Source organism: Ambystoma mexicanum, chromosome 13, assembly GCF_040938575.1.
Source record: "Ambystoma mexicanum isolate Mex_15411 chromosome 13, UKY_AmexF1_1, whole genome shotgun sequence".
NCBI lineage: Eukaryota > Metazoa > Chordata > Amphibia > Caudata > Ambystomatidae > Ambystoma > Ambystoma mexicanum.
In genome coordinates this window covers 637,643,476-637,669,009 of record NC_090938.1, presented here as the reverse complement: position 1 = coordinate 637,669,009, position 25,534 = coordinate 637,643,476, and the positions used below count along the sequence as shown (strand labels likewise).

The following is a 25,534-nucleotide window of genomic DNA, read 5'->3' as shown; positions in this document are numbered from 1 at the left end:
TTGTACCTTAAAACTGTTCATAAGCAATTTGTTGGCTGTGAGGTTTCAAAGTGTCTTGTAAGTGACATGTCATGTTCTCTCCAATTAGAAGGGGGGAAAACCTAACGCCCAGTGTTTTAATTTTTTTTTTTGTTTTGTTTACTGCAGTCTCCGGAGCAGGAAACTGTTCACTTGTTTATCCCGGCTCAGGCAGTGGGTGCAATCATTGGGAAGAAAGGGCAGCACATCAAGCAGCTATCCAGATTTGCTAGTGCATCTATAAAGGTGAGCATTGCTTCGTCCAGAATGGCTGAAAGGCTCTTCCAGGAACATAGATGCTTGTTTGGGTGTGTATGTGGGGTTGGAGGACGGGGAGAAAAATCAGACTTTACTTTTTTTGATCAGACAATGTGAAAAACGTATGATACGGGTTACATTTCCATTAAATGTATTTATTTTGATAATCTTCATATGGTGTTTGTATTTCTGGAGCTTGTGAATCTGCTATGCACAGCCAGCCATCTAGTGGTTTGCTCAGTCTAACATTGTTTTTTTTCGAAGTCTAAAAAAGGGGCATGTTCAGGGGCATTCCTGTCTCACTATCGTACGCCTCCAAGTACCCATGATCCCCTCATGCATAGATTTCCTCGGATTGCTCTCTGCCATCTGTTGGCAGCACAGCTCCTTTTCAGTGAGAATTTTCAGCGCCGTCACACGTGGATCGACTATTCAACACCAAAGATGGACTAACTCGACTGCCAAACAGTATAGCGGTATGAAACTAGATATATATTGTCAGTTTTACAAAGGCCTAAAGAATGTTTTTGCCCCCACATTACTCTAATTAATCTGGTGTCAATTCCCAGATGCTCCTGTGGAGAATACATGCCGATGGTGTAATTATACATTTCCCTGGACAGAGACACTAGGCACTCTCCTATAGGACCATGCTGAAAACCACTGCCAGGTGTGCCAACAATTGCAACTGCAGACCCTTCGCAATTACCGTCAAAAGCGCAGGCTTTTTACACCATGCATGTTATGTTATTTGGCATTTATATATCGCTCTATACATCATTGGTATGATCTCAAAGCGCTGGTAGGTTGAATGCACTTGGGGACCGCAGTCCAGCTCAGTAGAGAGGTGTTGGGTGCATCAGTTGTGTGCAGCTGATGTAATTGCCAGATGGTAGCTGCATCCTAGCGTTTAGGTGTGGTGGTGAAGATGTCAGTTGACTGTGGATACCCAGGCTGGGTGTTGGCTGCGTTAGGCTTGTAGGACGCTTATGTGAGCAGCTAAGCCAGATTGTCATGGTATAGCTGCGTTTTATTAGAGTGATGAGGTATTTCATGGGGTAATGTTCATATGTGAACAGCTAGGCCAACTTTATCACGGGTATAGCAGCATTCTAATCGTGTGATGGTGTAGAGTAGAGAGTAAGAATGCTATATGATGGGAGTGTTTGCGTGGATTTATGAACCAGTGCAGAAGGAGAAATTTGTAGTTTGAAGTTAATGATAATATTTGTTCTTCTATCCAAGTGTGGCACTTGCCAACATTCACAATCCTGTCTAGATGTGATTCAGGGTAATGTTCATAATTCTAACTAAGTGTGGCATTGCTAAAAGGTAATGTAGAGTGGCAGGGTTTTCCGGAGTAGTACTCCCCACCCATGCCACACTTACTTTGATGGTTGCTGGCTTCCCCTGCAGACACTATCTGGAGCTGACTTTGTTGGCGCCGCCCTTTGCCTTGGGCCCTTCGCTGCAGGGGCTGCATGGGCAGAGGGCTGCCCTGGAGAGGTCACTTATGTCCTGCGGAGAACCAATCACGGGCAGTGGGTGGGGGAGGTAGCAGGAGGCTGGAAGAGACTAATGGGACATGCAGGGGGCTGTGGGGAGCAAACCCTTTAATAAAACACAATTGGGCCAAATGGAGCCGGGAGGGGCGCAACACTTCCACCACTCAATAGAGTACATAAGGCCAAAAACAGATTACAATCTACTCACTCAGCATTAAACAGCCCCTAAAGCAGCTTACAAAGATTTCCCCACCAGATTGTCCACATTGCAGTCCACAAAGCAAATGGAAAAATGAAAGGGGGGGGGAAAGGCATTAGCTGAAGCAGGGGGCTAGTCGATTAAAGAGCAGGCTCAGGCAGTGAGTAGGATGGGGGGGGGGGGAGTTTCTTGATTCAAGTAGGGCTGATAGAGAAGGGACAACGGTGGTGCAGTCCGATCCCAGCACGAGGATGAGTGTGGAAACCGGTGAAATAAATCTGGTAACCCAGGAAGCTTTGGAGCCACCAGTGTCACAGAAGGAAAGGCGCAAAGTGGCTTGTCTTAAAAGTAGTAAACAGCAAAACCATAACTAGTAAAATGAATAATGAGAAGAGCATGTGTTAGGCAAGATTGTATGCAGTACCCTTTGGGTGCATTACAACAACCCTGACCTCCTGGCAATACGAACCCAACCTTTGGTACAAGTCTGTACTACACAGGTTGGTAGCGTGTTGAGCAGCCACGCTTAGCTCAAGAGGGTTCAATGTGAGCTGTAGGAGAGTTGCACAGCGATTCACAGCGACAAGTATTCAAATAAACGCTTAAACACATGGTTTCTTGATTAAACAATTATTCATTTAACTGTCAGAGTAAGCCTTCTTCAGAAGGGGGGCAATATAATAGTAACAGACAAATGCACACTCCAAATCAGTAAGTACCCTTTTGGGATGGCGCACACACATCCTACACCCTCAGGTGACTTCAGTAACTAGGACACTGTGGACATTAATATACCACTATTTGCATTTAGAACCAAACTTGAGGGTAGGTCAAAGAAAAAGGTTATTGGAACAAAACAAAATCTCACAAATATTCTGAAGCAGGCAAGTACTTTTGGTAACCCCCAATGCAAAGTAAGTTAACTCCTTCCTGGAAGGAAGACTAAACACAATGTCAGAGGGAAGAAGTCATTCAGGGAGTCGGGCTAGGCCAAAGTCAATTGGGCAAAAGTCTAGGTGAGCTGAAGCTCTTCTTGCAGGTAGGTAAAAGTCTTGCACAATGTTTTAGAAGTCTTTGTAGAAAAGAAGAAATCAAAGCAGGGACACAAGCTGATTAGGCTTGTGAGGTAAAGAAGCTGATAGCAACTCTACAGAAGCAACCAGGACAAGTCTAAACGGAGAACAAGTGAGGTTACACAACAAGAGGTACATTCTCTTAGACTTTGCAGTACCTTTGGTTAGAAGAAAAGGGTTTTGGCTGGCTTCTGTTCCTGTGCAGCTCTGCAAATCCTTTGTTACTGGGCCTCAGTCGTGGGGACAAGAGGGAGGGGGTCTGGAGGACTTCTACACTGCAACGGGACGGTTGGCGACAGAAAAGGCCCAACTTCTATTCAGTGGCACTTCGTGGTTTAAGCTTCTCGAGATGGGCTTTCCTTGCATCTCGGTTCCAGCACTCTGTTGAGGTGACTCTGGCGCGGTCAGTCCTGCTTCCTGGGAGTCAGAGAATCTTCCTGGAGCTCTTGGCCAACTTAAAAGCAACGCACACGATCTGGTGTTTCTCTCCCTGGCTATTCGGTTCCAGCAGCAACTGCAGTGGAATTTCAACCAGCTCCGAGAGGATGTCCAGGTGGCTTAATTTTGAGTTGATTGGTCTCACCAACTCACAGGGAGAAGCCGTCCTTGCAGGGCTTCACCGGGCAAACCAACAGTCCAGGAGTTGCAGCAGGCATCTCTTCGAAGTTCTTCTTCAGATTCCTTTGTCCAGTGGTCGACTCTGCCTTCCAGGCCAAAAAGCCTTGCCTTTTATGCAAGTTTCTCCCATTCATTCCAGTCTAGCTGTCAGTCACCCAGCAGCAGGCCAATCACCTAGGAGTGTATTCCTGTCTCCTAGGAAACTAAACACAGGGAGCGGGCACCTCCCTCTCTTCCTGCCCCGCCAAACACCCTGCAGCCAGAGGCGGCCTTCACTTGTCAATCCCGCCAAAGACAAAACTAACAAAGGGAAGAAACCTAGTTTGGCGCGCAGAGTAAATCTCTAGACGGGCCATTTTCACAAAAAATTGCACCCTTGGGTGCTTTAGTGCAGCTGCGAACGCATCCCATGGTAAAAGCACACCACAGTAGTTAAAAGTAAACCACTGCCACCAGCCATTCATAAAATTGTTACATGAGAAGCTAGACAAAGTGGGTACTAAGTAACCCCTCCAGCACCCTATTGTTTGTGTGTGCTGGGTCTAGGAAGTTTAAAGTGTAAGTAAAGTCAATTTCACTTCACTGCTCTTGGAAACAGTAGTTTATCCAAGAGAAGGTATTTCATCTTGGGGAAATCTGAAAGACGTAACCTGTGCCACTGCACTGACGGTGCTGTGTGACACAATGTAAAAGATGATGCCTATGGAGTTTCAGACTCCACAGCCAAAAGAAAACACAGACTGAAAACACAGAAATAAAAGTACAAAGTTCAGCGAAAGAGCGGGGGGGTCGCCAAGGTGGGAGGAATTTAGCACTAAACTGAAAATTCTCCATAACAGCATGCCAGTGCCAATAAGGTCTAAGACGACCAAGAAAAAAGTGGCAAAGGCATGTAGACATCGTTCTAAACTAGCATGTACACAGACTAGCTGGATTATCAATGCGGACTCCCAGGAATCGAACAGTGACTTTTCTAGGAATCTGGTTGTTTCTTCCCCTCATGCCATTGTCCTGGGTAATTGGGGTCTGGCTAATGCCAATCTGACTTCGACTACCGAGCGGAGAAAAAAGGTGGAAGTCTGCCGGAAACAGCCAATCAAATCTGGGATTATGCCTACAAGTGCCCCTCCCCCTACTGACATTAAGTCTAACAGTATAAAACATTTAAATCAAAAGCAGTGCAATAAATGGGTCAGCCGTGCAGTATTTTTGAAAACTCTCCAGCAAACCCCTCAGCTTAGGGTGCTCTTATCAGAAGATTTTCATCAGCCATTGACATGTAAAAATTCAAATGTGTCTAGAGTCCACAGTAGAAGTGTTGCGGCTGTGTCTTTGTTGCGGGCACATAGTGCTCACTTGTGGAACTGTGGTATTGAACTTGATGTGGACACAGAGAAAGGACTGTCTTGCCCAGGATTGGTAGAAATGATAGTCAATTAAAGTTATTTAGTATGTGGCAGTCAAAATCACATGGACTGACGTACCATTTAAAAAAAAAGGAGGAATTGTTGGCCACTGTGCCTGCTGATGAATGTTATCCATTATGTCATGGAACAGCCGGGGCTTTAATCATATTTCGAGGGGATTGGGTCCTCCGACGTATTACATATCTATGACAGGTAATGTCCACATCTGTGCTGCTTCGGGAAATTTTCTGCGTCCTGCGTTGATGCACCATCCCCGAGGACCTCCTCTGACGGCCGACGTCACCCGATGAGATAAGTAGGACGCACGACGCCTGTAACCTCAGTTCTGTTTTTTCTGCAAACATGTTCGCTTTGTGAATCTCGGTACGCCTCGACTCTTTTGAGTTTGTTGTATTCTTCTCGGTTCCTTTGAACCTGTTAGGTTTTTGTGAAAACCTGTTCGTGAAACGATGTCTACCTCGTCTTCCACCCCACGTCCCGGCTTCAAGAAATGCGGGGACTGTGGGTCACGGACTCGCACGACGCCTGCCTCTGGTGCCTTGGGGAGGCCCACGATATAGACTAATGTCGACTGCCAGTCGCTCACGGCCAAGGCCTTGCGGGAGCGCAAGAAGTTGTTGTCGGTAGGTCGGGTGTCTAAGCCCCGGAAGTCGAGGTCTATGGGGCTTTCGACGGATGACTCGAGAGGCGACTCTCTGCGTCATCGTCAGAAGTCCAGTGGGTCTCCTTCCAGGAGTCGGTCTCGCCACTCCTCTGCCTCTTCGAGTCATTCCCGGAAGCGCTGGCATCGGTCGCCTTCCCCGTCCTCTTCCGAGGACTCCGCCCGTCAGCGGGTTGCTTATCCCACCATGCAAACGATACCGGAGGAATGGGCTTCCTTCGGGAAGAAAATGTTGGCGATTCTCGAATCGCAGGCCACCTGTCCGTCTGCGTCTCTGAGTGGGGTCGGTAGGTACCGGTCGAGAGACACCGCCCGTACACCTTTGGGCTCGGGTGGTCTGCACGGCTCGCGGGAGAGGTCTCGCTCGGACAAGGGTAGCCGTTCTCGCCATGCCCGTTCCAGGGCCCGGTCCTCGACGCGTTCGAGACTGCGTGATCCTGTGCCGTCTTCTAGGAAGACGTCGACGCCTGTGGCGCCGAGATCGACTAGCTCTCTCGAGGCTCCGCCTCCGAGGGGGGAGTCGGCGCCTAGGTGGTCAAGAGACAAGCTCGGAGCTCCGGCTTCGAGGCCTGTGTCGACGCCGTTGATGCTGGCGGCGCTGCAGCTGACGTCGATGCTGATTCTCTACGCCGGCGCGGACTCGTTCGGTGCCCTCAACGCCTTTCAAGGCAGTGGTGTCGGAGGGGCCCCGTGGTACGGGGTTAGCCCCTAGAAAGGCTCTGGCTGAGATCAGGCATAGCTTTGGTCCCCAGGTGTCTTCCTCTCACCACCTGGAGTACATTTATTTCAGAGGGTGATGAAGGCTCTGATGAAGGCTTGGTTCTGGTTACGGTGCCAGATGAGCTTCTCTCAGGCCATAGCCAGTTTGATGACCTGAGGCAGTCCCTGCATGATGCCAGTGGACTGGACACCTCTCCGGAGGTGGAGTTTTGTAGGCCAGAGCCTGGCACTCATGCCGATTCTTCGTACCAGCGCCTTATGTCTCGGGTCACCGAGTACTTGGGATGGTCGGCTCCCCCAGGGGAGTTTGTTCAGGATTATCTCACGGACATCCTTGTTCTTGGTCCCCCCCACTGACCCGGTACTGCCGTTTCATATGGCTCTGGAGAGAAGGGTGGCGGCGGCTTGGACTGCTGCGGAGAGTCTCCCGGCAGTGGGCAAGTCTTTGTCGTGAAAATACCGTCCAGCCAGTAGCGACCCCTGTTACTTGTCCAGGCACCCCACTCCGGAGAGTTTGGTGGTGCAGGCGGCTACGGCCCCAGCAAAGCAGGCGTCGTACCCTACCATCCCTCTGGATAGGGACGACAAACGTTTTGATGGCTGGGCAAAGAAAGTGTTTTCTTCTGGGGGTTTGGCGCTTCAGGCAGCCAACTCCGTATGTGCCTTGTCTCGTTTCACACATACTCTGTGGAACTGTGTTGCATTAGCGGCTGAACATATTCCCGAAGGGGACAAACGGGATGGTTTCCTTGCTATGGTTCAGGATGGCACGGATGCCATGTGTGAGGCCGTTCAGTCGGGTTTGGACATGGCAGATTTTGTCAGCCGGTAATACGCAGGTTTGTGTGGTTGCGGAAGTCTGGGTTCGCTCCTGATGTGCAGTCCCGGCTCCTCAACATGCCCTTTGACGGTGAACATCTTTTTGGCAGCAAGGCTTACGAGAACCTCGAGAGGTTGCAGACCTCCAAAGCTGCAGCGAAGTTGTTGGGCGCTGCAGTTCGACAACCTCCGCCTTTTCGTCCTAGGGGACAACAATGATGGGGAGGTTCCTTTCGCTATTACTCCTTCAGTAAAGCGAGAGGAGCTGTCAAAGAGGCCACCGTAAGAGTGCCAAAGGTGGAAAACAGGGTACTCGAGGTGCCAAGGCTGCTCGGGCAGTTGCCTCTTTGCCCTCAGGCAACGCCGCAGCCGCTACCACTCAGTCATGAGGCTAGGCCCCATGGTTCGCCGGTTGGGGGAATGCTGGTGCAGCATCTTGTAGAGTGGCGTGCCATTACTTCAGATGTGTGGGTTCTGGAGATCATAACCCACGGCTACTGTCTTCCCTTTCGGCAGAGGCCTCAAAACAATCCACCTGGGAACCTCTCTTAGAAGAGTCTGGATACGCTCCTTGCGCAGGAAATTCAAGCCCTGCTGGAGAAAGGCGCCATAGAACTGGTGCCTGTAGCAGAGAGGAACAAGGGATGATATTCCCCTTATTTTTTGATTTAGTAGAAAGACTGGGGATTGAGACCCATCATGGACTTGCACGGTTTGAACAAACTCCTCAGGAAGGACAAGTTCAAGATGGTTACGCTCTCTCGTCCTCCAGGCCCTTCAATTTCAGGACTGGTTGGTGTCTCGACCTCAAGGACGCTTACTTCCATGTGCCGATCCATCCCAAGCACAAGAAGTACCTGAGGTTCGCTGTTGGCGACTCACTCTGTTTCGGGTCCTGCCGTTAGGATTGACCTCCACCCAGAGGGTTTTCACCAAGCTCATGGTGGTGGTGGCAGCACATCTCATGAAAGGGGGGGATTCACGTCTACCCCTACCTGGACGATTGGTTGATCAGGGGGAGCTCTCCTGAGCAAGTCCTGGATCATCTGTCCGTCACCTGCCACTCCCTTCACAGGCTGGGCTTCTCCCTCAATTTAAAGAAGTCCCATTTGACGCCCACACAGCGGCTCCAGTACATCGGAGCCGTGCTAGACACATCCCTGGGGCTGTTTTCTCCTCCCCAGGTGAGGGCTCTTCACATTCAGCAGATGGCGCACAAGTTTCAACTTGCCCAGACTCTCCCAGCGTCCGAGTTCTTGAGACTGCTCGGCCTCATGCCATCCTGCAGTCTTCTGGTGCCAGAGGCCAGGTTGCGGATGAGATCTTTGCAATGGGCACTCAAGCTCCAGTGGTCTCAGTCCTCCGGCAGGTTGTCGGACCCTGTTCAGGTGCCGCCCTCGGTCGCCCAGGACCTTCTGTGGTGGGCCGTCAAAGGCAATCTGATGAAGGGGGCCCCATTTTGGCTGCCCTGGCCGGAGGTGACTATCGTGACGGACGCATCCCTCACAGGATGGGGAGCTCATGCCAACGAGTTGAGTCAGCGGTCGTTGGTCTCCATTGGAGTCCAGACTCCATATCAATCTGTTGGAGCTGAGGGCTGTCAGGCTAGCCCTGAAGGCTTTTCTGCCGACTGTGCGAGGAAAGAGTCCTGATTCTAACGGACAACACGGTGGCCATGCACTACCTCAACAAAAGGGGGGGGGCAGGGTCACTTCCTCTGTGCAGGGAGGCGATGCAGCTCGAGTTCTGGGCCAACCAGCAGGAAGTTTAGATCTCAGCTGTTCATCTGGCCGGAGACGACAACGAGATGGCGGACGCTCTGAGCAGGCAGAGCACGATCTCTCACGAGTGGGAGCTGGCTCAGGAGATTCTCCTGGAGATCTTTGCCCTTTGGGGGACCCCTCAAGTGGATCTCTTCGCCTCCAGTGTTAACCGGAAGTGCAAAAGGTTCTGCTTGCGGGAATTTCCTGCAAAAGGAGCCTTGGGAGACGCGTTCGTGGTGGAGTGGTCATTCCCACTGCTGTATGAGTTTCCTCCAGTCCCCGTCATCCCACAAGTACTGCGGTGGTTACGGAGGTTCGGTTCCCGGATGATCCTCATTGCTTTGGCGTGGGCCCGGATGACGTGGTACCCGGACCTTCTCGACTTGTCCATCTGCCCTCCACGTTGTCTTCCCTACCAAGACGATCTGCTCTCACGGGAGGGGGGTCAGGTTCTCCATCCAGAGGTCGGATCCCTCAACCTTCACGCTTGGCTTCTGAAAGGTTGAGGTATAAGGATTGGGACCTCCCTGAAGACGTGATTGAGGTGTTGCTCTCGGCCAGGCGGCCGGCAACAAAGTCTCTGTACTGTTGCCGTTGGCGGAAGTTCTGCGACTGGTGCAGAGTTAAGAATGTTGATCCTTTTGAGTGTGACATTCCCATCGTTCTCTTTTTTGCTTTCCTTGGCCCACAGGGGCTTGCAAGTGGGGACCATTAAAGGTTACCTGGCGGCGCTGTCCATATTTAAACACTCATCTGAAGAATGTTCCTATTTTAAGATTCCTTTAATTTCTCAGTTTTTGAAAGGGCTCACTGTGTTCCCTCCGTCACCTTTTCTGGTGCCCGGTTGGGATTTGAACCTTGTTCTTAAGTTTCTTATGGGTGCTCTGTTTGAGCCTTTGCATTCTTGTCCTTTGAGACTGTTGACTCTGAAAACCGTGTTTGGTTGCGGTTACTTCCGCTCGCTGAGTGAGTTAGTTACTGGCACTTTCAGTTAAGCCACCCTTCACTGTTTCATAAGGACAGGGTTGTCCTTGGAGTTTGTCCTTCCTTTCTTCCGAAGGTGGTTTCGGAATTTCATTTGAGCCAGAAGGTTGTTCTTCCGGCGCTATATCCTCCTCCACATCCTGGTAAGGAAGAGGAGAGGCTCCATAGGCTTGATCCAAGGAGAGAGTTGAGCTTTTATATTTCGCGCATGTCCCGGGTCAGAGTGGACGATCAACTTTTCATTGGTTACTCTAGAAAGCGTTTGGGACAAGCTTTGACGAAACAGACTGTCTCGTATTATTTTAGCTATTTCCGAGTGTTACCGCTTGGCGGGTAAGGACCCTCCGGCTGGCTTGCGGGCCCCTTCTACCACGGGAGTGGCTGCGTCTACTGCCCTGCAGAGAGGTGTTCCTATTCGTCACATCTGTGATGCAGCCACCTGGGCTTCGGTACATACTTTTGTACGTCACTACTCCCTCGATTCCATCCGAGGGCAGGATCTGGCCTTTGGCAAGGCAGTCCTTTATTCCGCAATTTGATTGGGCATGCTAAATTTGTTTTCTAAATTCTTTCCCACCTGCTTGCTTGGTACTGCTTTGGGAGTCTGTCATAGATATGGAATACGTAGGAGGACCCAATCCCCTCGAAGAACAAGTTACTCTTACCTGGTAACGTTCTTTCGATGGGATGGTCCGATGACGTATTCCATATCGCTTCCTCCCTACCTTCCCCGCTGCAGAATTTCTTATGCGATTGCAGCTTGCGGTCCGCAAGGCCTAAACTGGTGTCACACGTTCTGGGGGAAAAAACTACAACTGAGGCTATGGGCGTCGTGCGCCCTACTTATCACATCGGGTGACGTCGGCCGTCGGAGGAGGTGCTCTGGGGATGGGCGCGGTTAGCCAATCGCTGAATGTGAGAAGGATCGTAAGGCTCTGAGTTTTTGTTGGCTGTTGAAGTCGAGGGTATAAACCCCACTCCTGGGGGCAGAAGATTGGTGGTGAATGTGTATAACCAGGAATGAAGAGATCCAATCTGAACTGTTCGAACTGCTTGTGGATTGGTCGAATGGAGGACATAATTGATTATTCTATGTGGTGATTTCAATTGCACATGTGTCTTTAAAAGTGAAACAAAGTTTGATGTTTGTTAATCTGTTTATAATCACATGGTGTGCATATAGTCTGACATCCAGTGGTCCCTGTGGAGTATTGCATCTTGTCTTTCGAAAGGCGAATGGGGACGTCTGCATAGGTGTCTGTAACACTATCCCTATAGTGAGGTGTAGTGTACCCGAAATCCCTCACGCGTCGAGGTCCCGCATTGTATTTTTCCGCCCAGAATACTGGTTGCCTTAAGCAGAGCTCATGAAGCGACGTTGCCATTGTCCCCTCGACCCTTGGTCGATTTGTTTAATTGTTAACTAAGATCACCTCCAGCCCTCTTTCGATGGCCCTTCCACATCTTCTCCGAGACCAGACCTTCGGACGGTGATCTTATCGGCGCTGCCGGCCTTCGCTAGCCTACACAGTAGGGAGAGTGGGGGTCATTTGTCTCATACTAGAATGCCTTTCCCTTTCTTCCCCCTTTCCTTTCGGGTCGTTACTTTTTAAGTCCTCAGCTATGGAGAGGACTCAATTTAGATTTTGCCCCATCTGTAAAGGCAAATTCCGTGGAAGGATGAGCACAGGCGGTGTAACCGCTGCTTGCCCCTCCAGCACGATGAAGCTGGATGCGCAGCCTGCAAGCTCCTTCGTCCTAAAACTCTGAAGGAACACAGGGTCAAAAGGTGGGCAGCCTACGGAATGCCGAAGGCTGATTCCTCGCCCGCTGAATGTGACAAGGGTGATAGTGATGACTCGACCTCCGTAGCGGAGGTTGATGACCTCTCGACGGGGCGCTCTCGCTCCGTGGCATCTGTTCCCGGCCCCGACGGGCACGACTCTTGCCCTGCTTTGAGGGATGTACACCCCGGCGACGCTGATGGACAATTACACGTCACAAAGCACACAACCCCCGGCCATTCCTCGACTAAGTATAAGAAGGCTTCTGTGCCAATGGGTACGCCGACACAGCCGGCAGTCCCCGCCGACCATGAGGGTCGGCAGCCCTCGCCGCATCCACACCTAGCGACCGGGCTGTTGAATACAAAGGGTGCTACCTCTAAAGTATCATCCGTCAAGGCGCATCACAAGAAGGCGTGCGTTGATGGCAAAGTTCCGGCTCTGTCGGAAATGGCTCCGCACGATCATCTCCCACCTGGGAAGATGGTCGCCGAGAGCATCACGAGGATCGTCTCCAACGACTCAAACGGCTGGCGAAAGATTCACCAAGGGCTGCGGAAAAAGTCAAGGAGACGCCGAGACCTAGCGAAGGTGCGACAGGAGCGCTGGAACCCTCCCCTAGGTCAGAGGAGAGACTCGGAGGCACTACTCCGTCTGGCCCGCAGGATGGCTTCACGGAGGGCGACGGGGAGGGGGGGAATTTCCTCCACTTTGTGGGAGAAATCTCAATGCCTGGAGGCAGAGGAACAAGCCTTTCCGCCCCTAGACCGTTCTGGGTCTTCCCATTGGACCAGAGAGATTTGAGACCTCTATGAACAGGCTGGATAGGTTTGTTTCCCTTTCTGAGCAGACTAAATCTAAAAGGCCAAGGGATGAAAGCCCTCAAGCCAAGGTTCCAAAACTTTTTGACCCCCACGAAGAGGAACTGTACACACATGACCTCACTGAAGATGACCTTCATGTTGACACTCAGGACAATGATGAATTCAGGGATCCTGAGGACCTGCAACATCCTGTAGGGGGTTTTTGGGCAGACCCCGACATGTGACCCACAGCCATGGCAGTCCCCTGGGTCGTCACCAGACCCTGATGCTTTAGATTTGGCCTCTCCACAGACTACTCCTGTTAGGGAGCCTTCGCCTGTGGCCGATCAGCCCACGTTTAATGCCATGCTATGCAAAGCGGCAGCACACTTTCAATTCGATACGTGGGAGACAGCCCCGGAGGTTGATTTTTGTGGAGAAAATAATCAAGGAAAAGCCACCGGCTTGCCAGGCCATTCCTCTCCTCGCCTCTATCAAAAGGCGCTACGCTCCCTCTTTGTCTGCGCCAGCCTTAGTCAGGGGTGTTAACCCACAGATTGAGAAGCTCTTTAGCCATTCCCCCTCAGATCCTCTATAGAGGTCATTCCATCCCAGATTCTCTAGTGGTGACCACCATGAGGAAAAGGGTGGGGTACCACCAGCAAAGCACCCCCTGATAAGGAGGGGGAAGAGGCTCTATGCACTCGGAAAGAGGGTTACGGTCTCTGTGGCTTTCGCTACGCGTATTGCCAACTATACTACCCTGTTGGCTAGTTAAGCTTATGCTAAGTGGGCCTTGTTGCGCAAAGGCCTACAGGAGGTTCCTGAGCGCCACGCACCAGTCTCTTGGCCACGGTTACTGAGGGCACTCGAGTGAACCAAAGCATCATTAAAAATACTTAGATGCTACAGAAACAGCTGACCGTTCCTTAGTCTAGGGCATACTCCTCAAAAGGCATGCATGGCTTAGGAATTTGGGATTCAAGCCGGAGACTCAGGCACCCCTCATTAACAAGCACCTGGAGGATTCCAACTTGTTTGGAAAGGCGGTTGATGACGCCCTGGAAGCAGCGAAAAAAGAACATGACACCTTGAAAACCCTTGACCAGATCACGAAACCTTCCAACAGGCGCCTTTTTCGTGGACGTTTCCCTCAGCAGCAGTATGCCTCAGGCAGCAACTGGTCCTCCCCTCAAGGAACCAGTGGTTACAACACGCCGTACCTCCCGAGAGGTCAGTGTCGTGGCAAGGGGTCGGGGCCCTACTCCTAGAAGCTCCCTGGCCGCCGTCGCTAAATGATCCGAAGATTCGGGTCCCCTCCCAAGCCTCCCCGGTCGGGGGTCGGTGAACATCTCATCTCCGGGCATGGGAGGGGGATTACCACAGACCGTTGGGTACTGTCAACAATAGCCCACGGTTACTGCATTGAGTTCAGCCGGTCCCCGACATTCAGACCTCCAAAGAGAAGACGTCTCACCAGATCATCTTCTCATCCTTCTTCAGGAAGTAGAATCGCTGCTGGAAAAAGGAGCCATAGAGGTCATGCCTCTGTCACAGGTAAAGGAGGGTATTTATTCAGTGTACTTCCTTGTACCCAAAAAGGATCTAACCATGCACCCCGTTTTTAGATCTGCTAACAAATTTGTAAAACCTCAAATTTCGTATGGTGACTTTGCAGGAAGTAATCCCCCCCCCCTGCTCACACAGGAGGAGTACATGGCAACACTGGACATTAAAGATGCATACTTTCAATGTTGCCAGCGCACAGGAAATACCTGAGGTTCATGATAAAAGGCAAACACTATCAGTTTAAAGTACTACCATTCGGCATAGCCTCAGCGCCAAGGGTTTTCGCGAAGGTAGTGGCAGCAGCACATCTGCGCAGGTTGTCCATTCCGGTTTATCCTTACCTCGACGACTGGCTCATAACAGGGGATTCTTATGAAACATGCTTCTCAAATACCCAAAAGACTAAAGACCTCTTGTTCCACCTGGGCTTCTCCATCGAGAAAGTCCAGTCTAGTCCCCAGCCAGGTCAAGCAATTCCTAGGGGCTCTAATTCGAACAAGGGATGGCCTCGTCTTCCCCTCCACTGAGCGGGTTCAAAACATGCTGTTTCAGATCTCTCAGTATGTAACCAGTCAAGAGGTGACGGTACGCAAGGCCATGCGGTTGCTAGGTATGATGGCGTCATGTATTTACTTGGTTCCTCACGTGCGCCTGTGCCCAATGCAAGAGTGGCTCAACAGCCAGTGCTGTCAGGCCAGTGGACAATGGGACGATCTAGTGGTTGTGTCGCAAGCCTTGGTTCTCTCAAAGTGGTGGTGGTCGAAGGAGAACCTCGTGAAGGGGAAATCCTTCACCACCCCCGCAGTGGAGGCCACTCTAACCACAGACTCATCCCCCACAGGATGGGGGGGGGGGGCTCACCTGTCCCATCAGACTGCACACAGAATTTGGACATCAAGTGTGGTGTCCAACCATATAAACCTGCTGGAATTGTTGGCGGTGTTCAAAGCACTAAAAGCCTTCCAAACACATCTACAAGGAAAGACAGTGCTAATCCTCACGGACAGCACCACGGCCAGGTACTACCTGAACAAGCAGGGGGCACTCACTCTCCAGGACTGTCCAAGCTGTCACAAACATCTGGAAGTGGGCTCTCAAACACGTGTTCCTGTTATCACATGTTCCAGGGGAACTCAATCTTCTGACAGATGGACTCAGCAGAGACTTCCCTCTACCCACAGAGTACGAATGGCGATTACAGAGGCATTGTCTCCAATGTTTTCGCAGAATGGGGTTGCCCAGAGATGTACTTATTTGCAACTCTGGAGAACGCCCAATGCCAAGATTACGCCTCGAGGTAGACCCAGAACCGCTCCAAGGGAAACAGACTCTGGATAACATGGTCAGGGAAATTTGTCTATGCTTCCTTAGCCCCCTCTGCCGCCCCCCCTGACTCCCCTTCTCAACAGGATAGTGCACAAGATGCACCAGGAACCAGTTACAATGATACTGGTGGCCTCCATGTGGGCCCGCCAACCCTGGTTTGCTCATCTAATGGCGATGTCTAGATCTCCTCCAGTGAAACTTCCATGCCCATAAAACATGTTGCAGGACAGGGGCCTGACGCTGCACCCATGCCCGCAGACCCTGAACTTAGTGGCCTGGCTCCTGAGGTCATAGAATTTGGACATCTGCAGCTCTCTGAGATGCATGGACATTCTCAGGGAGGCAAGGAAACCGAACACTCGTTACTACTACTCCAGTAAATGGAAACGGTTTCATCTGGTGCAACTCGAAGCGCGTCAGCCCGGTTGACTGCTCTCCCACACATTGTTTTATACCCGACTCACTTGACTCAGGTTTAGTCTTTAATTCCATTAAAGTTCACCTAGCTGCACTATCCACCTACACTACGTCACAACATAAGGTGTCATGGTGGAAGGTTCCAGTTATTAAAGCCTTCATGGAGGGTATGAAAATAATTCACCCTCCTATATCTAACCCAACTCTGTTAACCAGACTAATGGGCCCCTCTTCGAGCCCATGCATAGAGCGAGCCTTAAGGAGCTCACTCTTAAGACTGCTTTTTAAAAAAAACTTTTTATTGGTTTTACAACACAAAGAAAAGAACATTTCCCAACTCCCCACCCCCACCTCCCCACCCTCCCCCCAAAGGCAGCTGCGTCATGTCCATAGTCCATTAACGTCATGGGCCAGTTGCTCCCGAATGCCAGGTATATAACAGAGAAACAATGCCCTCCCCCCATCCCCCCTGCCCAGCGACCCGCCTACCTCCCCTGGGACGGCTCCTCCTTGTCCATGATCCATTACCTCCATGAATCCTTTGCCAGCGCTCACTGCAAATCCAATAGTCGCAGGCGCTGAGGGCGCCATCCGATTCGAAAGTCATCTTTAAGAAAGAACAAGCTTTCCTCCCAGTCCCCTGCAAAGGACTGTAGATTGTTGCCTTTGGCATATGTTGCCCATTCAAGAGCCACAATGTTCGCAACAAGTCTTGTAGAAGAGGAACCTCCCTACTCTTCCATCTCTGTGCTATTACTGTCATAGCAGCCAGTGTAAGGATTGCTCTCGCCTTCCCCCGGGATTTAGGCTCTCCCGCGCCAGTGGCCTGCCCAACTCCCAAAAGGATCTCCTGCCTCCCGGACCATATGCTTGCTCCTGAGCCCTCTGAACCTCCAGCCAAAGAAATCTGATTTTTGGGCATGTCCACCAGATGTGCTGCGTAGTGCCCTCTATCCCACATCCTCCAACAATTCCCAGAGGTATTAGGGTATTTCTCCAGCATGGGGTCTGGCATGGATTCACATGCTCATGAATATTCCCCGTTGTCAGGCTGGGAATCCTCGGTAAAGAAAAAACCAGTATCAGTTTCGTTTCTGATCTGTCTTTCGTAGTAGTAACCAATCACTGGTCTCTGCGTCATACTGACCACAGCCAATGATTGCCCTCTACCTAAGCCCCGCCTCTGGCAGCCATCTTCAGATTTTTACCGCACGTTCATGTGTTGGGATCCTCGTGCTATTGCTCTCGAGCGTTAGTGCTATTTTTTCACGTTTTTTCTCAAAAACCTCGGTTTTTTTCGGTCAAAAGAGCCTCAAGCTCCACCGACTCTCCATCCGATCAACGGGGACCCGTGTCGGATTGGTCTACGCCCCTCAAGGGTGAAGATTCGTCGAGCTACGCTTTTGGAGGACTCCATAAGTTTCTCAGGCCCATCTCGGTCATGGCCCAGGAGAAGGGAAGCTCGCCGCCCGGAAAGCTGTTCAGGGTCTGCCCTGGATGCCAGCTGCAGAATGTCTTTAAGGAAGACGAACACTCCTTTTGTCTTTACTACCTACATGAAGACAAGACGCACATGGAGAAGGACTGTGCGTTTTGCGGCAACATGTCGGAGCGGACCATGAAGGACCGCCATCAACGTCTCGCCAACTGGCTGGAAGGGAAGAGCCCGTCCGGCGAGGAGAAGAAATCCGAGCGGTCTTCTAAGACCTTTGAGGACGCCCCGGCGACGGGGGTCCAACATAAGGCCAAGCACCGCGAGTCCGCTGGCACCGGGAGCGCCGAACGGTCGGTCTCTACGGGCACCAGGCAGGGCGCACCCTCCCCGGCACCATCAACCACGAGCCAACGCTCTGGGTCGGGTAAGAGGAAGGCCGAGCACCCGGCGAAGCTCCTGGAGAGGCCCTGGTCGAGCTCGAAGGCGGAGGGGGAGCGAGGCAGTGCCCCCCCCTCAAGGAGAAGGCGGTGAGCGCACCAAGGGTGGTGAAAGCCTTAATCCATCCGGCCAAGGCCTCTATCGAGACAGTCGCGGCGGCCCTGGCTCAGCCTGTGGAGGCTACGCCGGTGGTGGCGACCTCGGGGCTCAGTCTCCCTGCCACCGCGGAGGGAGTCCTCTTTTATGCCCATCGACAGAACCCCCGTGAAACCTCCGACGGAGAAGAAAAAGGGGGGGGCAGGAGGTCGCCGTGGATTCGACCTCAACCTCTGAGGAAGAACTGATCGAGGTCTTAAGCCACGGCGTTGGCGTGGAAGAAGACCAGCCCGTCGGGAGGGATCCCGATGCAGGAGACGACGACATCGTCGAGGGTACCGAAGGGGCCCCTGACCGCCCGTCGGATTCCCCTCTGCCAGTGCCGCAAGACAACTCGGCGGCCATTTTGTTGGCTATACAGTCCTTATGCTCAGAGATAAGGACGAGACTGCCGTTACCAGTGGAGGAACCACTCCCGTCGGGGGACCCGGAACCAGGCCCTTCAGGCAGCCCCCCTCCTAAGAAAAGAAGGATTCACCCTCCACCTCCTTTTCAGCCGTCGCGCCCCGTTCAGCCCTCCTCCCCATCCACGACTCGAGGGGATGATACAGGGACTGACAAGGCCGCAACGGGTACGGACGACTAGGTGTACGACGAGGATCTGCCGTCGTCTCCTCCCACCCGGGCTTCCCCGCCCGACGAGATTGGATCTTTTCACTCCATGATCGCCAGGGCATCCGAGCTCTTCCAGCTCTGCCCTGAGGAGAAGAAGGAAGGTTTCCTTTATCAGCGGCGCGAGGCCAAGAGGAAGACGGTCCTCGCGGTACCTCTACTGGACGATATTTGGGATGAGGGCCTCGCCCTCCTCAAGAACCCATCCACGACGCCGGCTAGAAGGGACCGGTACGAGAAGAAGTACCGGGTCCCGGACGCGGCCCCCTTGTGCCTCCGGGCGCAGCCTACCCCGGACTCCGTCGTCTCCGCGGCGGCCAGGAAGAAAGCGGGGGGGGGGGGTTGCGGCCTCCACATAGACTTGCCCGCCGGACGGCGAGCGAAAGAAATTGGACACGATGGGGCGCAGGGTCATCTCGTCTGCAGCGACGACGATTAAGGCGGCTAACGCCTTGGCTATCGTAGCCCGGTACGACAGGGAGCTGTGGTACAAGCTGGCTCCCCTGCTGGACTTCCTACCGGACGACAAGAGGGCGGATGCCCTGGAGATCTTGCAGGAAGGTGAGGTGGCGTCGGACCACGCCATCACTATTGCGACGGACATCGCCGACACTGGATTTCGCCAGTTGGGCAACGGCGTGTGCCTTAGGCGGCGTGGATGGCTCAAGGCTACTGACTTCCATCAAGACGTACAGACCAGAGTCCTGGACATGCCGTTCGATGGGAACAACCTGTTTGGGGAAAACAGTGGACGATTCCCTTCAAGCCATTAAAGCGGACACGGAGACAGCCCGGGCTCTCGGGGTTCTCCAGCAACGGCGGCCGCCCTTTCGGAGCGGCGGAGGCAAGGGCGCCTCCAAAGGTTCCGGCGGCGGATTTTCCACCTACCGTCAAGCGGCCCGTTCGTCGTCTCAAGAAGCTTACAGGGGACGAGGCAAGTCAGGCGGACCCCGCCGTCGTCGCCAAGGAGGTCAAGGCGGCAAAGCCTCGTCTAAGCAGGATTGAACCGGCCGTGGGGTCGGGCCCCCACCGAAGCACCCCGGTGGGAGGCCGGCTGGCGAGCTTCGTCAGTGTGTGGGAGTCCATCTCCACCGACCGTTGGGTGCTGGACGCCCTAGCCCAGGGCCACGCGCTTGAGTTTCAAAGAAGGTGCCCGCGCGTCCCCCCTGTGGCCAGGAAAGAGCTTCACGTCCCTCAGCTTCTCCGGGAGGTAAGGGCGATGCTAAGGAAGGGCGCCATCGAACTCGTCCCAAGGAGGCTTCGGGGCTCCGGAGTTTGCTCAAGATACTTCCTCGTGAAGAAGACGACGGGAGGATGGCGCCCCATCCTAGACCTACGACGGCTGAACAAGTTCATCAAAGCTCAGAAGTTCCGGATGGTCACCCTCCAGCACGTCCTGGGTCAGCTGGAGGAGGGCGACTTCCTGTCGTCGTTGGATTTGGAGGATGCCTACTTCCATATCCCCATCCTAAAGGGGCACCGAAAATTCCTCAGGTTCGTGGTCCAAGGGCGTCACTACCAGTTCAGAGCCCTTCCCTTCGGTCTACGGTCGGCACCCAGGGTATTCACCAAGTGCCTTGCACCAGTGGCGGCGCAGCTGCGCCGAGAGGGGATCCACATCTACCCCTACCTGGACGACTGGCTCATCCGAGCCAAGACGAGGGAGCTCGCCGTGGAGCACACGGCAAGGACCGTCCAACTTCTCACGGACCTGGGATTCTCCGTGAACTACGCCAAGTCCCACCTGGTACCCGCGCAAAACGCACTGTTTCTGGGAGCGAAGCTCGACAGTGTCCCTTCTGGCCTCCCCGTCGGAGGAAAGGACCAGGTCCATCCTGGGCAAGGTACAGCGGATGTTGGTTTCCGACGCGGCCAAGGTGAGGTCCATCAAGTCCCTCCTCGGAATGATGTCTTCTTGCATCTACCTCATTCCCATGTGCAGGCTCCGGATGCGCCCGTTGCAGGAGTTCCTGGACGCGCGCTGGATCCAAACGACGGGCGGCTTCGAGGAGAGGATCACACTCGAGAGTTTCCGCCGAGCGATCCGGTGGTGGGGCACGCGCGCATCTGACGGCGGGCATGGACTTCCAGACCACCAGGAGACAGTGACCACGGATGCCTCCCTGGAAGGGTGGGGAGCGCACACCGAAAATCTGCACGCGAGAGGCCTTTGGCTCCCGACGGAGAAGTCCCTCCATATCAACGTCCTGGAGCTCTTTGCAGTGTTCTGGGCCCTCAGGTCCTTCCTTCCGTCCCTCAAGGGCAAGGTGGTGAGGATCTTCACCGACAACACCACCACCATGTTTTACATCAGGAAACAGGGCGGAACCAGGTCCCCAGCACTGTCCAAGGAGGCGCAGGACCTGTGGCATTGGGCCGTCGCCCAAAAGGATGTTTCTGGTGCCGTTTCATCTGGCAGGGATAAAAAACACCATCGCTGACTCACTCAGCAGGGAGCTGCGCTCGTGCCACGAGTGGGAACTACGGCAGGATCTAGTGGATCGCCTCTTCCGACGGTGGGGCACACCCCAGATCGACCTGTTCGCGACGGCGACAAACTCCAAGTGCCGGAGGTTCGCCAGCAGGTTTCCCCAGCCGAGGAGCATAGGCGATGCTTTCTCGTTCCCCTGGGCGGGCCTGTTCCTATACGCGTTCCCTCCATTGCCACTACTGATCCGGCTCATCAACCAGCTCAAGAGGTCACGGTGCAGGATGATCCTCGTCGCACCTGCGTGGCCGAGACAGATATGGTTCCCGGACCTTCTGGACTTGTCAGCGTCCCCGTCAATCAAGCTGCCAGTGGACGCGGATCTGCTCTCCAGGGAAGGAGGCGCCATCCTCCACCACGACCCGAAGTCGCTGAACTTGCAGGCCTGGCTCCTGCAGCGCTAGAGTTTGGAGGATACGACATACCGGCCGACTGCAGAGAGGTTCTTGCAAAAGCCAGGGCGTCCTCGACTCTTAAATGCTACGGATACAAATGGAAGAGGTTCTCTGTCTGGTGCCACGCACAGAAGATTAACCCTCTACGGATTACGGCTCCCCAAGTACTGCCGTACCTGTTGACGCTGGCCAAAGCTGGACTGGCACACGCGTCCATCAAGATTCATCTTGCTGCGATCTCCCGATACACTAGAACCACGGGGCGGATGTCCTTGTGGTCTCATCGTCTGGTGAAAGAGTTCATGAAGGGACTGATCAGATCGTTCCCGCCGGTGAAGGCTCCGGCCCCGGCGTGGGAGCTCAACGTGGTGCTGACCAAGCTCATGGGACCTTCGTTCGAGCCTCTGCACTCGGCCCCGTTGAAGTTCCTGTCGTGGAAAACAGCGTTTCTTGTGGCCATCACCTCCGCACGACGGGTGGGAGAGATCCAGGCCCTTTCCTGCAAGGCCCCGTACTTGACTTTTCACGACACGAGGGTGGTGCTCAGAACGCACCCCTCCTTCATGCCCAAGGTGCCGTCGGACTTCCATCTCAACGAACCCTTGGTGTTGCCTGTGTTTTTCCCGTCGCCTTTGTCGCCGGCTGAGAGGACTTTGCACTCGCTGGATGTGGCTAGAGCGCTGAAGTTCTACGTGGATCGCACAAAGTGTTTTCGGAAGATGTCACAACTCTTTGTGAACTTTGGACCTGTCAATCAGGGGAAGGCTCTCTCGAAGGCTTCCATTTCCAGATGGCTCTCCGGCTGTATCATGTACTGTCACCGGTTGGCAAACCGACCGCTGCCTGGCCGTCCGAGAGCACATTCCACCAGAGCGATCGCAGCTACCACGGCGTTCCTATCTGGTGTGCCCCTGCTGGACATTTGCAGGGCTGCTACGTGGAGGTCGACGCACACCTTCACGAAATTCTACTGCGTCGATCGGGATTCCAGGGAGGAGTCCAGGGTCGGCCAAGCAGTGCTGCGCAACCTGTTCGCCTGAGGTGAGCCTTGTGAGGAGGTAAGATTGCTTAATGTTGAGTTTGATGTGATGCTTAATGTTGAGCCTTTGCCACCTCCCGTGGTTGTGCATGTGGGTACTGCTATGTATTCTTTATTCATGAGCATGTGAATCCATGCCAGACCCCATGCTGGAGAAGGAACAAGTTACTTACCTGTAACTGTTTTTCTCCAGCATGGGTCTGGCATGGATTCACATGCGAACCCTCCCGCCTACCCCTCTGCGGCTCTTCACTTGGTCATACTGCCACTTCACGTGCTTCCAAATCTGAAGATGGCTGCCAGAGGCGGGGCTTAGGTAGAGGGCAGTCATTGGCTGTGGTCAGTATGATGCAGAGACCAGTGATTGGTTACTACTACGAAAGACAGATCAGAAACGAAACTGATACTGGTTTTTTCTTTACCGAGGATTCCCAGCCTGACGACGGGGAATATTCATAAGCATGTGAATCCATGCCAGACCCATGCTGGAGAACAACAGTTACAGGTAAGTAACGTGTTCCATCTCCCTAGGGCGGGCTGGTGTATGCTGCCACCCGAGCAAGATCTTGTACCACATTTCCTGCAGCTCCGAAGCCTTAACCAATTTGGGGATTTTGCTCCATAACCTTTCCCATTCCTCCCGCTCTATCATCCTTCCCAAGATCTGATCCCACCTCCGCATATACACCCATGGGCATCTGCCAGTTGCTTCGTCCAGAATCCTATATAAATTAGATATCAGACCTTTGGACCCATCATTCGAGAGAAGAAACCTCTCGAAACGCATCTTTTCCCTTGTTGCGGCTTGTTTATTCACAGAATTCATGACCCAGTGGCATAGCTGTGCATATCGGAGCCTCCTTCACTCCGTACTCCCTCTTACAGTCCGCAAAGGAGAGAAATCCCCCCCCCAAACATATCGCCCAGCCACCTACATCCGCCCTCTTGCCACTGCTTAAAAGCTCCTCCTTGCATCCCTGGGGTAAAATCTCCATTGCGAAACAGGGGGTGTAAAGGGAGAGGGAAAGGTTGTGATTCCCTTGTTCCTCACCAATTTGTCCCAGTTCTCCACCATCAACTTTGTGATGGTGCTTTCATACACCTGCTCAGGCCTGTTTTGGGAGCCACAAGACCTGTCAAGCTGCGGTGCGCCACCGCTCTGTCCATTGCTTGTTTTGTGTGGCCTCATCCTCCCGCAACCATTCCCTGACGACACGTAACACTGTCGCCTCATAATACCGTTGAAAGTTCGGCAATGCCAGACCCCACACCCACTTAGGAGCCATCAATTGCCTACCGACCCGTGGTTTTTTCCCTTCCCACAGAAAATCTCTAGTTAGTGATCTCAGTTTCTTAAAGAAGTTCGATGGGACTGCCTGAGGTATTGCCTGGAAGAGGTACAACAGACGCAGAAGGGTTACCATTTTAACCATTACCACCCTGCCTAACCACGAAATCGGAAGACTCCTCCACCTATGGAAATCCCGTTCGATACCATTTAACAGTGGTGGGTAAATAGCTTGGTACCAACCTGCCGAAGTCGTGCGATTGTTACCCCCAAATATCTGATTCCCCCCGGACTCCAAATAAATGGGGTAGCCCCCCTCAGGGATTCTTGATCCTCCGCTTTCAGGGTCAAGTTCAAGAGTTCCGATTTGCCAAAGTTAATCTTGAGGCCAGAAGCCACCCCCCGAAAACTTCTAGCAATTTCCTGCTTAATTGAATGGACTCGACTGGGGCCATTAAAGTTAACATGTCAGCGAATACGGCTACTTTATGTTCAATTCCCCCAAATGGAATACCCTTTATCTCCTCCGCCTCCCTAATTGCCTGTAAGAGGGGCTCAAGATAGATTGCATAAAGCATAGTGGATAGGGGGCAACCCTGTTTAGTGCCCCTGCTCACTCTAAAGGACCTGGACATAGCCCCATTTACCGCTATTCTCATACTGGGCGTTTGATAGCATGCACCATACGTAGGAAATTTCCAGATACCCATCTTTTGCATCACCTTAAACAGAAAGGACCACTTGACACGGTCAAAAGCTTTTTCTGCGTCCAAAGATAGGACCACCGCGGGAGTGTCCGTTCTGTGGGACTTTTCCACCAGATGGGCCACCCTTCTTATGTTGTCCGCTGTCTGCCGGCCCCTTATAATCCCTGCCTGATCCAGATGAATCGGGTCTGGAAGGAAGCCGTCCAACCTGTTTGCCAGCACCTTCGTAAAGATCTTAGCGTCGATATTAATCAACGCAATAGGCCTATAAGATGTTCGCTCCTCAGGGTTCTTATTTGGCTTCAAAAATAAGGGTCAGTCTCGCTTCCTCCATGGAGGCAGTTATTTTCCCTGTTGCCCCAAATGTATTGAAGAGGCAGGTTAGATTTGGGACCAGTACAGTTGCAAAAGTATTATAGAAGGCCGCAGTATAGCCATCAGGACCTGGTGCCTTCTTCAGCGGTAAACCACTGATCACCTTCAGTACTTCCTCTTCGCTGATCTCCCCGTTCAACACCTCTGCTGCTTCCCTCCCAATCCTTTCCAGCTCTACCTTATCTAGGAACTCTTGCTGCAAACTGTCCCGGGGGGGGGTCTGTGATGTGTAAAGAGATTCATAGAAAGTCACCAATGCCTCTCGTAGCTCCCCTGTTTCTGTTACTCTTTCCCATTTTTAAGGCCGTGATCGTATTTTTAGATTTCGCGCCCCTTAGTAATCGCGCGAGGAGAGTATATGCCTTATTTGTTTTGGCGTACCTTCAGGAGAGCTCCCTCAGCCTTTTTGGTTCTAAGAATCTCCAACTGTCCTAATGCTCTACGATATGCCTCATAGAGGACATAGTCTGAGTCGCCCCCGCCGTCCGCCTCGCCGTTTCAACAACTTCTTCCAGCGCTTTCAATTGCCTCTTCCTATCGGTCGCTGCCACTATTCTCCCCTCAACGTAGCCTTGACCCCCCTCTCTATATATCGAATCCCATTTTATCTCTTCCCTCGTATCCCCCCTTTTGTTGTTGAAGTTCCTAATCTTCTCC

General features: G+C 52.7%; 1 protein-coding gene across 1 annotated transcript in view; it reads left to right on the top strand.

Moving 5' to 3' along the window:
- Window positions 1-25,534, top strand: part of IGF2BP1 (insulin like growth factor 2 mRNA binding protein 1) — a 699,136-nt gene that overhangs the window by 542,089 nt on the left and 131,513 nt on the right. The window contains exon 11 of the mRNA XM_069634579.1: window positions 148-264. Within this exon, the coding sequence (XP_069490680.1) occupies window positions 148-264 (117 nt within the window). The remainder of the gene's footprint in view (window positions 1-147; window positions 265-25,534) is intronic.